We start from the raw sequence: 12,691 nt of genomic DNA, 5'->3' as shown, positions 1-12,691 counted from the left end.
TAAATTGAAAATCTGGTCATGCTACCCCTTGATTAATATTCCTTTGACGACTTTCCATAGTTTTCAGGACAAAGTTCAATTTCACTGGTTTAACACACAAAGCCTAGCATCTCTTCTCTTGCCATTCCCCAATAAAGCCCTGGCTCCAGTCACACCAACTACTTTTTATATTGCTCTAAAAGTATTGTGCTTTTCTGTACCTTCATGCAATACATATACCCATCTTTTTTTTTTTAACCTTTATTTTACAAAGATTTATCTATGCATACAGAACTAGGGTACAGGCTGGACGTGCAGGGGTGGTGAGAGGATTCACCAGAGACAGAGTGGGGAGCAGAACAGGCAGTTGACAAAGTTGACTGCTGTGGGGAGCAGCAGGCATGAGACAGCAGAGGTCTGCTGTGCCATGGGGGTCAGCTCCTAGCGGGGGATTGAACTTGTGCTGCAGTGGCTGCAGTTAGCTTCATAGTGCTGTGCTTTAACTCACACCACCAGGAAAGGCCTAACTGAATATTTTAAAAAGAACACAGCAGTCTTTAGTCCCTTATTCTCCCCTTACTACTCAAGGGCTTCAAGCTCCTTTTCATGCTTGCCTAACCATTCCCATGCTATGTGTTGGGAGGGATGGGAGCATGACAAGCACACTGGCCAAATGCCAGGAGACCTATGCCACTTAAGTGAACCACCTGTCATAATGAGCCTCCTTAATGTTGTGGTCTCTAAGGACACCTGTGGTTCAAAAATACCATGCCAAAGGTTATTTCCAGTTTGAAACCCTATGCATTAACTTGTATAAATCCTTTATAGAATTTCAATGAATGTAATTCACTATAGTAAGACAGAATTCTAGGGAATAAGGTCAATGAAGATTACAGTGGTTTTTGCTTTAAGCTGTTCCCCTGCCCACTCACCCCCAAAGCTTCTTCCACTAGTAGACATAGAGCATCCCAGGACCCAGGCCTTTACAAAGGTCATTTAAGAATTTTAAGTTTTTTCACTATATCCTCTTCTCTCCAAAGGAAAACTGGAGAACTGACTTGTGAACTACAGACTGTCAGCATATCATGGATGTGATGAAAGAAAGCATGTTGTAATATAAAAACTGCTTTATAGTGCAGCAAAACTGTGAGATCCTTGATTTAAGGGTTTTTTATAATTTACCTTTGTATCCCCAGGACCTACCACAATGCTTAACAGAGAGTAAGGTGCTGAGTAAGTATCAATTCAGTGGTTGTAAACACTATATTTGAACCTTCTGTTCTTTACAAAACTGTTTTAATTCATAATAATCACATATCAATTGTTATGCATTTCTAAAAGCAGGCTAAAATATATATGAGTGAATAAAATACATAGTATATTGATATAACTTTTATCACAACAAAATACTGGAGTTTCACAGAAAGGCTTGAGTTTCTATAAACTCTTCAAATGGTTGTGAAATATAATTGTTTAAAAATAAAATGCTTATTCTTATGTGCACAATGTTTATCACATGCAGCCAGATAATCCAACCTGGGTATATAGAGAGAGGGAGGTCATTTCTGTATCCTTCCAGTTGGACAGAACTCAGCCTAAGACCAATCCCTTTTGGGTTGACTTTTGCCCAGGAGGCGATGGGTAACTTCAGGTGTTTGATTTAGAAATTATATTCTCTGTCTTCCATATTGTACACTCACTGTATTAAAGTTCCTTTTCATTACAGCTCTTATGTCTTGTTTTGATGCGGTGGGTGGCAGAAGCTATTTAGAGCAGGCAGGTTTGGGGGTTCAGGGGTGCCCCCTCTCCCTGCCCTATAACATAAGGGTGTGCTACTATGGAAGTCTCTACCCAGGCTGCCAAGAAGTCCAGGAGGTGGCCCCTGAGGGAGAAGAAGGAAGCTAAGGGATGGTGTCTATCCTTGAGAAGAAACTTCCTGGAACCCAAGACTGGTTGGATTCCAGATACACCTTCCCTCCCACCCTACCCCCAAATTGGCAGCCCCAAGGTCAGCTGGTTTCTGGGTGCATGCTTACTGTCGCTTTCATGTTTATCTTTGCCCTTCCTGCAGAGTCGGGCTTACCTGTTGGACTCCTTGTGCTCAGATTGCTAAAACTCCATTACCAAGAAAGGCCCTATAGCAGAGCTGGTAAGAGCAGTGGTGGCGTGGCTAGCACATGTTGGGTCCATCCGGCTAAAGAGGAACTCGAAAGCACAGGCGTCCCTGAATGAGAAGGTTCTGTAAGGTTTCTCCTCACACTGTGGAGAGCTGCCCCTGCTAGGCGCCCTGCAGGCTTACAGCGCATTAGCTATTATCAGCCAGCCGGGGGCGCTTCCTGGTGGGCGGGGCCGCCATACCTCACCGCGTCTTCCCAGAAGCCGTTGCGCAGTGCAGCTTGGCAGCAATAAAAGCGCGGGAGCTCCACTGACGGCTTTAGTCGAGCACCCAGTCGGGAGGGAGCACCCCAGATTCTCTCACCTTCCTTTTATACCTCCTGCAGGCCGTCCTGGACGCTGCCTCCCTCCGACTGTAGCGCTGTTCCTTAGGAAGGCTACAACGAGACAGGCCGTCGAGGGCCTCGAGGCGCCTCGGCCCTGGGTGGGATGGCGCTGTGGCCACGGGTGTATACCCGCAAGAAGCGGGCTTGCGAAAGGCTTAACCTAACCCCGACGCCAGGCTTAGGCGCTCCTGCGAAGGTGGAGGTCCCCTCGGGGCCTGGCCGAAGACTCCCTGCCCATTGTAAGCCCAGCCTGGCTGGTCTATGGGGCGGCATCTGGGAAGGACCGGTCGAGGGAGGAGGGTGGGAGTGGCGGGGCCTCGGAGCCAGGGACCCCAAAGCCCATGGGCGGCCTCCCACGGCCTTCACCCTGACAGGAGTCGCCCTCTTTCAGGCCTGAAAGGAAGTGGCAAAGTGCACGACTTGGCGAGGATCGAGGAGAAGGCTGAGCAGAGCAGGCTGGGAGGTGGCGGCCCTGGGCCGCTGAGGTGCGTAGCTTGGAGTAATAACCCCCAGGCCTTTTGGCAACCTCAGAATTTCAGAGCTATTTTTCTATTAGCCCCCCATTGTAGGAATCAAGAAACAAAATAGAATACTGAGTTCACTTTTACAACATCGACACAGAAATTTGACTTAAAAAATTTAAAAAAAAAAAAAAAAAGGAGGGCCCTCCCTGGTGGCACAACAGGTTAAGTAAGGCACAGCACTAAGAAGCTAAAGAGGCCCCAACATGAGTTCAATCCCCACCCCAGAGGTGGCCCACATGACACGGCAGACCTCTCCTGACCCCCCCACTGCTCCCCTCAGCAGTGTACTTCATCAGTGCACCTGTTCTGCTCCCCGCTCTGTCTCTGGTGAATCCTCTCACCACCCCTGCACCTCTGGCCTGTACCCCAGTTCTGTATGCATAAGTAAATAAATCTTTTTTTAAATTTTTTTTAAAAAAGAAGGAAATCTCGCCAAGTTACATAAAAACAAGTGTGGTAAAACCTCTTTGAAATCATCCAGAGCACTGAGTATCAATACCCACTCTGGCCCTCACTTTCTAAAAAAATTTCCCCAACAGCCTTTCCTATTCAGAACAGGGTGAACATAAAGGTGAGAGGCAATCTAGACAGTGTAAACTCATTGTGTTGTTTGTTTGTTAGCACTCAATTAAGAGTCTCAGGAGAGAAAAGCCTGCAAGAAAATAGCACGAGTGAAGAGACTCAGGCCGGGAACATCGCTCCATTGATTGTATGTATGATTCTTCTATGATCTTTGGGAATACTTAGCAGGGACTGGTGATAGCTGGCCTCCCTGCAGATGAAAGTACATCAGGGGCTTTGGTCAGTAGACATTACACACAACCTGCTAGTATTTTTTGCAAACGCTGATGATGTGCTTTTAGGTAGGGCCTTGAATTTCTGATTGTGGTAGGTTCCTAGATGTGCATTTTCATTTTTTTTTATTTTCTTGACCAAAAAAACAAAAGTCTGTTAATGACTAAATTTCTGTGTAAGAGATAAAAATGTTTCTTTGTCACTCCTTATGTTCAGTAACACTTAAGATTTTAAAGTCTTTTCATATTTTCTCATTTGAATTCCTGTTAACAACTAGAAACAGGGTTATTACCCTTAGAATATTTATATAAGTTCTTGGTCCATATTTGATACTTATTGTGGAATCTGTACAGTGTTTTAAAGATGTACAGCTGTAGTTTAGAGAAAGACACATTTTAAAAATTGGTGTGACTCACATGACATAAATTTGATAATCATCTTCCAGTGTTTTAGCTTACATATGCCTCATAACATGTTTTTTGGGGGAGGGAAGTTTCAACCAGATTTTAGCACTGTTAAGTGTTCCTTCAATATGATTCAGACTAAATGCCAAAAAAAAGTGTTTAAACAATTTATTCTGATTTTTGCATGATTTTCATTTCCTTTTTAATGTTGTTTTTCATTTTACACATTACCTTAATGCATGTTCCTCTAATATTAAGTAGTCTTGCAAATAATATTTTTAGTGTCTGCATTGTATTTTGTGGTGTTGATGGATAAACTGTAATCTGAATGATTATTTTCCTGTGATTGGAGAATTGAGCTTGTTTATAGGTTTTTTATTGTAGATCTTGGTTGGCTGTAGAATTTTTATATGTGCATCAAATTTTATCATAAGGTTAATATTTTGTAGTGTGTCAAGGGTCATAACAGATTTAAATTTTTTACTTTTGTTGACAAGTTCGCACCATCTTCCAAGCTTAAAAAATAAATGTATGTGATAGATGAAACATAGCATTTTTTTACTTTCCATTTACATGTATACTATTGTTTATTTTTCCCTCATTTAATTTGTGTTTGTGAAATGATTTTTCATTGATTTTCAATGATAGTTTTGCTTTTACACACACAAGATTTTTCCATGTTTTCTTTTAATTTAATTTCTAGTATTTTAGATTTACTTATCAATTTTTAAATTTATATATTTTGCTTTTATATTTAGAAGAAAAAAAACTCTCCCTCCCTAGAAAATCGGAAAAAGATTAACGATTATCTTCTGGTTTCCGGTTTATCCCACATTAGTTGACAAGTGTGTTATATTGACTCCCTTCGTATGTTCACAATATTATATTTCAATGTTTATATTTAGATTTAATATTAACTATAATTATATCTGTCATCAGTAAGCTGAAAAAATATATATAAATGAACTAATTTACATAGTCAATATTCAGTTTCAAAATAACCAAATCAATGTTATAATATTGAAATATTACACCTCATAATTTGTGCTGTATTTTTAATTCTTATTTCATGTAGGAGTCAGTGACAGATAACCTGCAGGTTAACAGTAGTTCATCAAATAGTGAACTAGTATCAGGTAAGACTGTCAGATGTGAACTTGGGTCTTTCTTACAAAGTATATATATATATATATATCTTAGTGCCATATTCCAATTTTTTTAAAGTTTTTTAAAAGATTTATTTATTTAAGCATACAGATATGGGGTACAGGCCAGAGGTGCAGGGGTGGTGAGAGGATTCACCAGAATCTGAGTGGGGAGCAGTTACAGGCAAATTGGCAATGTACACTGCTGAGGGGAGCAGCAGGTGAGACAGGAGAGATCTGAGCCATGTTGATCACCTACGGTGTGGGGATCAAAATCGCACTGAAGCTGCTGATAGCTTCGCAGTGCTGTGCTTTAGCCCGCTGCATCACCAGGAAGGGCCCCATATTCCAATTTTAGTGGAAGAATGTGCCTTTCTTCTAGTCCTAGGTGAACATTTGTGCCTTTCTGCTCTGGCTTCATCACTAGCTCTCAAATGCATATATAATACTAAATGTGAAATCACATTTGTGTTAAGTATTGAAGAGAAAGATTTTTTAAAAAGACTATAATCTCCTAAGGAAGCACAATAAACTTTGTATGTAATATACAATAATCCTGCTTTAGTATAATAATCACACTTAAACTGTGTTAATGTTTAAAGAAGTTATCTAAATTCATAGTAGAAAGATATCAGATCTGCTCACTAATGTTTCCAGTTTTTAACTTCAGTGCAACTAATTCCATTTGCTTGGAGAGAATAGCAATTTAATGGACATATGAAGAAGAGTAGAAACTTCTATGCATAAGAGACAAGTAAAGAGCAATCTAGGCAGAGGGAACAGCATGTGCAAAGACCCTAACTTGGGACTGAGCATTATGTGTTCAAATGAACTGAAGAAAGTGAACTGAAAGAAGGCCATCATGCAGTAAAGACAAGAGGATATGTGAGAAGAAGTGAAAGTTGTAGCATCACTGAAGTCTTTTAAATAATATTGATGCCACTTTAGCTATAGTATAGAAACAGCAGTGGGGACAGTAGACCTCTTAAGAGACTACTGTTTATTAAGGGAGAAAAAAGGCATCTTATACTTTCCATTAGAAATGGAAAGAAGTGGGCATATCTGATGGCTGTTTTAGGCCATGAAATTGACAGGATTTGGCAAATAAAGAGTGAAGGACTTGGAGGCATCAGAGATGACACTTGCTTCTGGCTGATATAACTGGATACAAGGTCTTGCCATTAACTGGAAGAAAATCTAGTTTGAGGGAAAAATCATAAATTCGAGTTTTAATATAGTAAGTTATGGGTGCCTTTAACATGCCCAAGAAGCAATGTCAGATAGGTGATGGCTAGGGAAGGCTGTTTATAGAAATGTGTGTCATTTCTTTGTGTGTCTTTAATTTCTTCCATCAATGACTTAGTTTTGATAGTTTAAATCTGCTCATTTCCTTTCTACTTTGTATGCCTTTTACTTCTTTATTTTTTTTCTGCCTAATTTCTTTAGCTATGATTTCCAATATTATGTTGAATAACTGAAGCAAGAGTGGGCACCCCTGTCTTATTCCTGATCTTAGTGGAAAGATTAATCAGCTCTTCATATTGAATACCATGTTGGCTGTGTGCTTGTCATTTACAGCTTTTATTATGTTGAAATACATTCCCTCTAAACCCACTTTGTTCAGAGCTTGTAACATCTGAAAAATACTACTTTCAGACATTAAAACAGAAAACTAGAAACACATTTTCATTGCATTTGTGTTGGTTCATGGTTTATAGCCATGAGTATACATATTGAAAGAGTACAGCCATTTCCAATCTCAGTGAATGTAAAAAACACCCACACTAAGGCATTGTATAATTTTAAAATCTGCAGAATAAAAAGAGAAATACTTCATCTTCGGGAGAAAAATACTTGATTGCAGTTAAACAATCAAAGATATGAATGGAGTTAACTTCTTAAGAGTAAACTACTGAAACTAGAGTGTGGTGGGAAAATGCATTTCAAATTCTGAAGAGAACTGATTTTGACAGAAGACTGATTTTATTGGTACCCACCAAAAATTTGATTCATATTTTAAGACAATTCCCTCACATATCAGAATGATATGTTTACATATAGGGAGGTTTCTGGAGAGTGGGGTGGCTCCCATGTAGGACTGAAAATGACTTGAGTGAGCAGAGAATGATTTGAGTCTTCCCATGCATGCTTTGAACTTGCCATCATTGCTAAGAAAAGACAGAATCTCAGGAAGAAAGTTGTGCAGCAAGTAATCCACATTTGAGTAAGCTGAGATTTCTCATAGCAATACTTTTTCAAAAAGTATTAATGAAGGAAAGAGAGGAGGATATTGAATAGGCAAAAATAGATGTGAGTCAGATCCAGAGCTGGAGCAAACAAGTTTTCATCCCTTACCTCTAAACCCAGTGAAATTTTATTGGTATTGATATCTATTTTGACATTAGAATTGTTTAATGAATGCTGACTGACTAAAGTTGTGTATGTTTTCCTTTTTCTTACTCAACTTTCCGGTTTCCCTTAACGTTTAGAACTGTACCAGTCCTTCTAAACTCTTTTTTTTAAGACAATTCTTTTTCTTTCTTTCTTTATTTTTTTTAAAGATTTATTTATTTGTGCATACAGAACTGGGGTACAGGCCAGAGATGCAGGGACGGTGAGAGGATTCACCAGAGACTGAGTGGGGAGCAGAACAGGCCAACTGACGAAGTACACTGCTGAGGAGAGCAGCGGGCGGGTCAGTAGAGGTCTGCGGAGCCAAGTGGCTCCCTTCCAGGGCTGCGGATGGAACTTGAACTAAAGCGACTGCGGCCAGCTTGCAGTGCTGCATCCTAACCTGTTGTGCCAGCAGGAAGTGCCCCCTTTTTTTTTTTTTTTTTTAATGAAGAGAAAGAAACACTTCCAAACTGATTTTAAAAGGTTAGAATTAAAAATTAAACAGGTAAAAAGGACAGGACATCATTTATTGTAAATTTCTTTCTAGTCCACTCTTCTGGTGATGTCTTTAAAATTTCCAAGTTTAGATGTTTATTTCTTACTCTTAACTTTTCAAAATTCTTTCCATTTTGGGTTGCAATTCATTTGAAAATATTTCTTCTCAGTGTGTAGCTTATGTTTCACCTTAAGTCTCTTTTGAAAAGAAGGTTTTAAAGTTTTCTAAAGTCCAGTTTATCATTGCTACTGTCCTATGAATCATCTTTTATACTGTGTATCAAAAAATCTTTGACTAACTCTTTGTCATGAAACTTTCCCTCTTATTTCCCCTTAGGTTTGTAGTTTAGGATTTACATTTAGATTTGTGATATTCAGTTAATTTTTTATATGTGGAAAGTATGAATGCAAGTTTTCTGTTTTGTTTTGCTTTTGCATATGGATTTACAGTTTTCCCAACACAAATAATTTATACTTTCTTCACTAAATAGACTTAGCATCTTGGGCAAAATACATGTGTGAACTTATTTCTGGGTTATCTGTTCAGTTCCTTTAGTTACTTTGTCTGTATTTAGAAACTTTGTGTTTCAGTTGGAATAACTAAAATCACCCTTTCCTCAGATAGTTAGCTTTTCATTAGTAGTTTGCAAATATATAGATATAGGATATAAAGAGATATTTGTAATTTACTATATGTAATTTACTATATGTAATTATGTTTTGGTGTCAAGAATCACAAGTTATGTTTTGCATCAAGAGTAGAGGAGTAAGTTGTAAAACTTTGAAAAAATTGGGAAAATATTATAATTCATTTATCATTATCAAAATCATTTATTTTCTAAGCTTGAAATAAGTGGTGTACAATAGTTTGCCTTTCAGTTGTATGTGGAAACAGTTTTTTAGAAAGTTTTAGGTGAATGTGTTCAATATGCCATCATTAACTAAAAACTCCTAAATATATGTGCAGTGAATTCAAACAACTCTTAGTTTCTTAGCTTGTAGAGAAAATTTAAGCAAGGACATAGCTGAAAGGAAGAGAAAGTTTTAGGTAAAAGTATGTGTTCAATATGCCATCATTAACTAAAGACTCCTAAATATATGTGCAGTGAATTCAAACAACTCTTAGTTTCTTAGCTTGTAGAGAAAATTTAAGCAAGGACATAGCTGAGAGGAAGAGAAATAAAAGAAATGAAAATCAGCCTATAGTTCAAGAAAAAATTCATTATGTGCAAAACTGCCTAACAACTACCTATAGATCTATAGATCTATTATATAGATATATCCTATATCTATATAATACTTTCTTATTATATTATACAACTGCATGTAAATTTCTAAAAATTAAAACTTTTAGGGCTTTGATTGTTTTCTATTGAAATTTTTACCTTTTTTTGTTTTCTTGTTTATACTACAGGATTAAGTTGGCAGCATGTTCTGAGTTGTTCAGTCACAGACTCTTACACAGAATATAGGAGTTCTGAAGAAAGGTTAAGTAGCTTCCCATCACCTGAACTCTTCAGAGGAGCAGATCATTTAGGTAAGAAAATGATTTCTACTTTAAATTACTCCACTATAGAAATTGTTCCTTTGTCCACATATCCTACAATGACTAAATGTTTCTTTTGAGAAGGTGTGTTTGTCTTCCTCACCAATACCTCCCTCCCCTGTTTCCTATCTACTGTGTTCCTTGCTTAATCACAAAGGACTATGCTGCAAAAGCCCTCAGATTAAAGAAGGATGGAAGAGAATAATCCAGTTGTTAGGCTGTTTTGCACATAATGAATTTTTTCTTGAACTATAGGATGATTTTTATTTCTTTCATTTCTCTTCCTTACAGCTATATCCTTGCTTAAATTTTCTCTACAAGCTAAGAAACTTAAGAGTTATTTGAATTCACTGCACATATATTTAGGAGTCTTTAGTTAATGATGGCATATTGAACACATACTTTCACCTAAAACTTTCTAAAATGCCAGAATGCCTTTTTTAATTTTAATATAATTGTTTATTTTTACATCATTTTGTGCATTTTTCTATCTTAGTTGTAATCCCTATGGGATTACAATTCACCTGTGTGCCATCACCATAGTCCTTTGCACTTCCTCTGACCCCCATTTTTTTTTAATTATTACAAAAGTTTATTTTTACATCATTTTGCACATTTTTTGACCCCCATTTTTTATTCCATTCTCCACTCCACCCCCATAAAATGTCTCTGGTATATAGTTGTTCATTATTATTATTTCCCCCCACCCCGGTCCTTTATGCTCCTGCAACAAGTGAAACCATCCAGTATTTTTTCTTTTTCTTTTTAGCTTATTTCACTAAACATGATCCCTTCCAGCTCCATCCATGTTGCTGCAAAAGGCATGAGTTTATTTTTTTGATTGCTGAGTAATCACATCTTTTTAACCCAGTCATCTAATTTTGAACATTTGGGTTGATTCCATGTCTTTCTTATTATAAATAAAGTAGCAGTAAACATGGGGGTGCAGGTGTCTTTTTGAATCAGCTTTTTTGTGGAAAATAACTTTTTTTTTTTGAAAGACTGAACATACAATATTGAAGAGAATTGTAAAAAATAAAGCATTGAGTTGGAAAGCTACAGAGTAAATGATCTGATAAAGCAAACCTGGACCTGTCAATAGTGGGAATATCCCAGAAACAAGCCATTTTGTGTTATAGTATCCCAGGAAAGCTTAGAATTTGGTTGCACTAATATTTATAATAAAGATATGAAAGATGTATCTATTCCTGTCCTACTCAAATGGGATCTGAATTCTTTGGGATATTTTGAAACAGAAAGAGTTTGTACTAAAGGATGGGCTATTTTTTAAAAAGATTTATTTATTTATGCATACAGAACTGGGGAATAGGCCAGAGGTGCAGGGATGAGATTCACTGGATATAGAGTGGGATGCAGAACAGGCAGGTGTACTGAAATACACTGCTGAGAGGAACAGTAGGTGAGACAGGAGAGGTCTGCTGTGCCATGTGGATTAGTTTCCCAGCTGGTGATTGCTTGATAGGGCTGTCTTTAACCTCTGTGCTACAGGGAGACCCTTCTGTGTTATTTTGTTTTATGCTAGTTAATGTCACTTTTACATAAAATATGAGAGTTAGATAGCATGCACCTTTAATGTTTGTGGGGCAAATATATGAAAGGTTAGAAAACCAAAATACACCAAAGATACCATCAAAACTTGTTATTTTCCTCTTCAGTTACCCTATCTTGGTATAGACTGTGGCCCTAAGTCAGTATAGATTGGAAGGTAACCTGTCACATGCGTGTTGTTTAGTTTTGTGCCATTTCTCCCTGTGTTTTTAGATTGGGAGTGTCCCAAGTTGGAAGAACACATGCTATACAAGAACTCCACTCTTCTGGATACCAGTAAAGCAGTAGTAATAGAGGAGGCAGCACAGTTTTTAAACCTCTCTACAATTTTAGGTGAGTTTTCACATTCTTTATTCTAATATCTACAGGGGAAACAGATGCCAGTGTTAGAAAGGCAGAATACTTTTTCTTTTGAATTATTCTCAAGCTAACTTTATCGATTAGCATTACCCCTGGCTAAACATACTTTCTTTAAAAAAAAAAAAAAAGATTATTTATGCATACAGAACTGAGTACAGGCCAGAGGTGCAGGGATTTACCAGAGGCAGAGTGCAGAGCAGAACAGGCAGATTGACAAAGTACACTGCTGCAGGGAGCAGCAGGTGAGACAGGAGATATCTGCCGTGCCACATGGGTCAACTCCTGACCAGGGATTAAAGTCATGCCTCAGTGGCTGTGATAGCTTCATAGTGTTGCACTTTAACCTGTTACGCCACCAGGGAGGGCTCTATACCTACTTCTGACATAGTAGCTTAAGCACATAAGTATTTACTATTTTATAACTTTCATTTTTAACTAACTTTAGGTTTGTAGAATAATTGCAAAGATAGTCCTTTTTTTCCCTCTCACCCAGCTTTTCCTAAAGTTTTTCTTATATAACCAAAGCGCAATAACCATAATCAGGAAATTAACATTAGAGCAAAATTTTAACTAAACTACAGACCGTGATCAGATACTGCCTGCTTTTCCATTAATGGCATATGTTTTGTTTTAGGATAGTATTCAGATCCTACATTGCATTTGATTGTTATTTTTCCTTTTCTGCAGTCTGTCACACTTCTTATTCTTTCATAGTCTTGATACTTTTGAAGAATATGATCAGTTATTTTGGAAAAAGCCCACAATTTGGATTTTTGTATAGTTTTTTCTCATAATTGAAGTAAGGTTATACAATTTTGGATAAGAATACCAAAGAAAAAATTTCCTTGAGATATTCTATTACAGAGATTCTTGATGTCCATATGTGTTATTCCTGGTCATGTTAAATCTCATCACTTAAGGTGATGACTTGTGGTCTTCTCTACTGAAAAGTTATTGGTTTCCTTTTTTAGTAAATATA

General features: G+C 37.6%; 1 protein-coding gene across 1 annotated transcript in view; it reads left to right on the top strand.

The window, feature by feature from the left end:
• Positions 1-2,583: 2,583 nt before the first annotated feature.
• MEIKIN (meiotic kinetochore factor) overlaps positions 2,584-12,691 on the top strand; it is a 46,951-nt gene continuing 36,843 nt past the window's right edge. The window contains exons 1-6 of the mRNA XM_012727743.1: positions 2,584-2,698; positions 2,872-2,965; positions 3,626-3,713; positions 5,279-5,339; positions 9,652-9,774; positions 11,566-11,685. Coding sequence (XP_012583197.1) covers positions 2,584-2,698; positions 2,872-2,965; positions 3,626-3,713; positions 5,279-5,339; positions 9,652-9,774; positions 11,566-11,685 — 601 coding nt within the window. The remainder of the gene's footprint in view (positions 2,699-2,871; positions 2,966-3,625; positions 3,714-5,278; positions 5,340-9,651; positions 9,775-11,565; positions 11,686-12,691) is intronic.

Source organism: Condylura cristata, unplaced genomic scaffold (assembly GCF_000260355.1).
Source record: "Condylura cristata isolate star-nosed mole 26May11 unplaced genomic scaffold, ConCri1.0 scaffold00021, whole genome shotgun sequence".
Classification (NCBI taxonomy): domain Eukaryota; kingdom Metazoa; phylum Chordata; class Mammalia; order Eulipotyphla; family Talpidae; genus Condylura; species Condylura cristata.
Note: the sequence above shows the minus strand (reverse complement) of the source record. Positions and strands in the feature narration are given on the sequence as shown.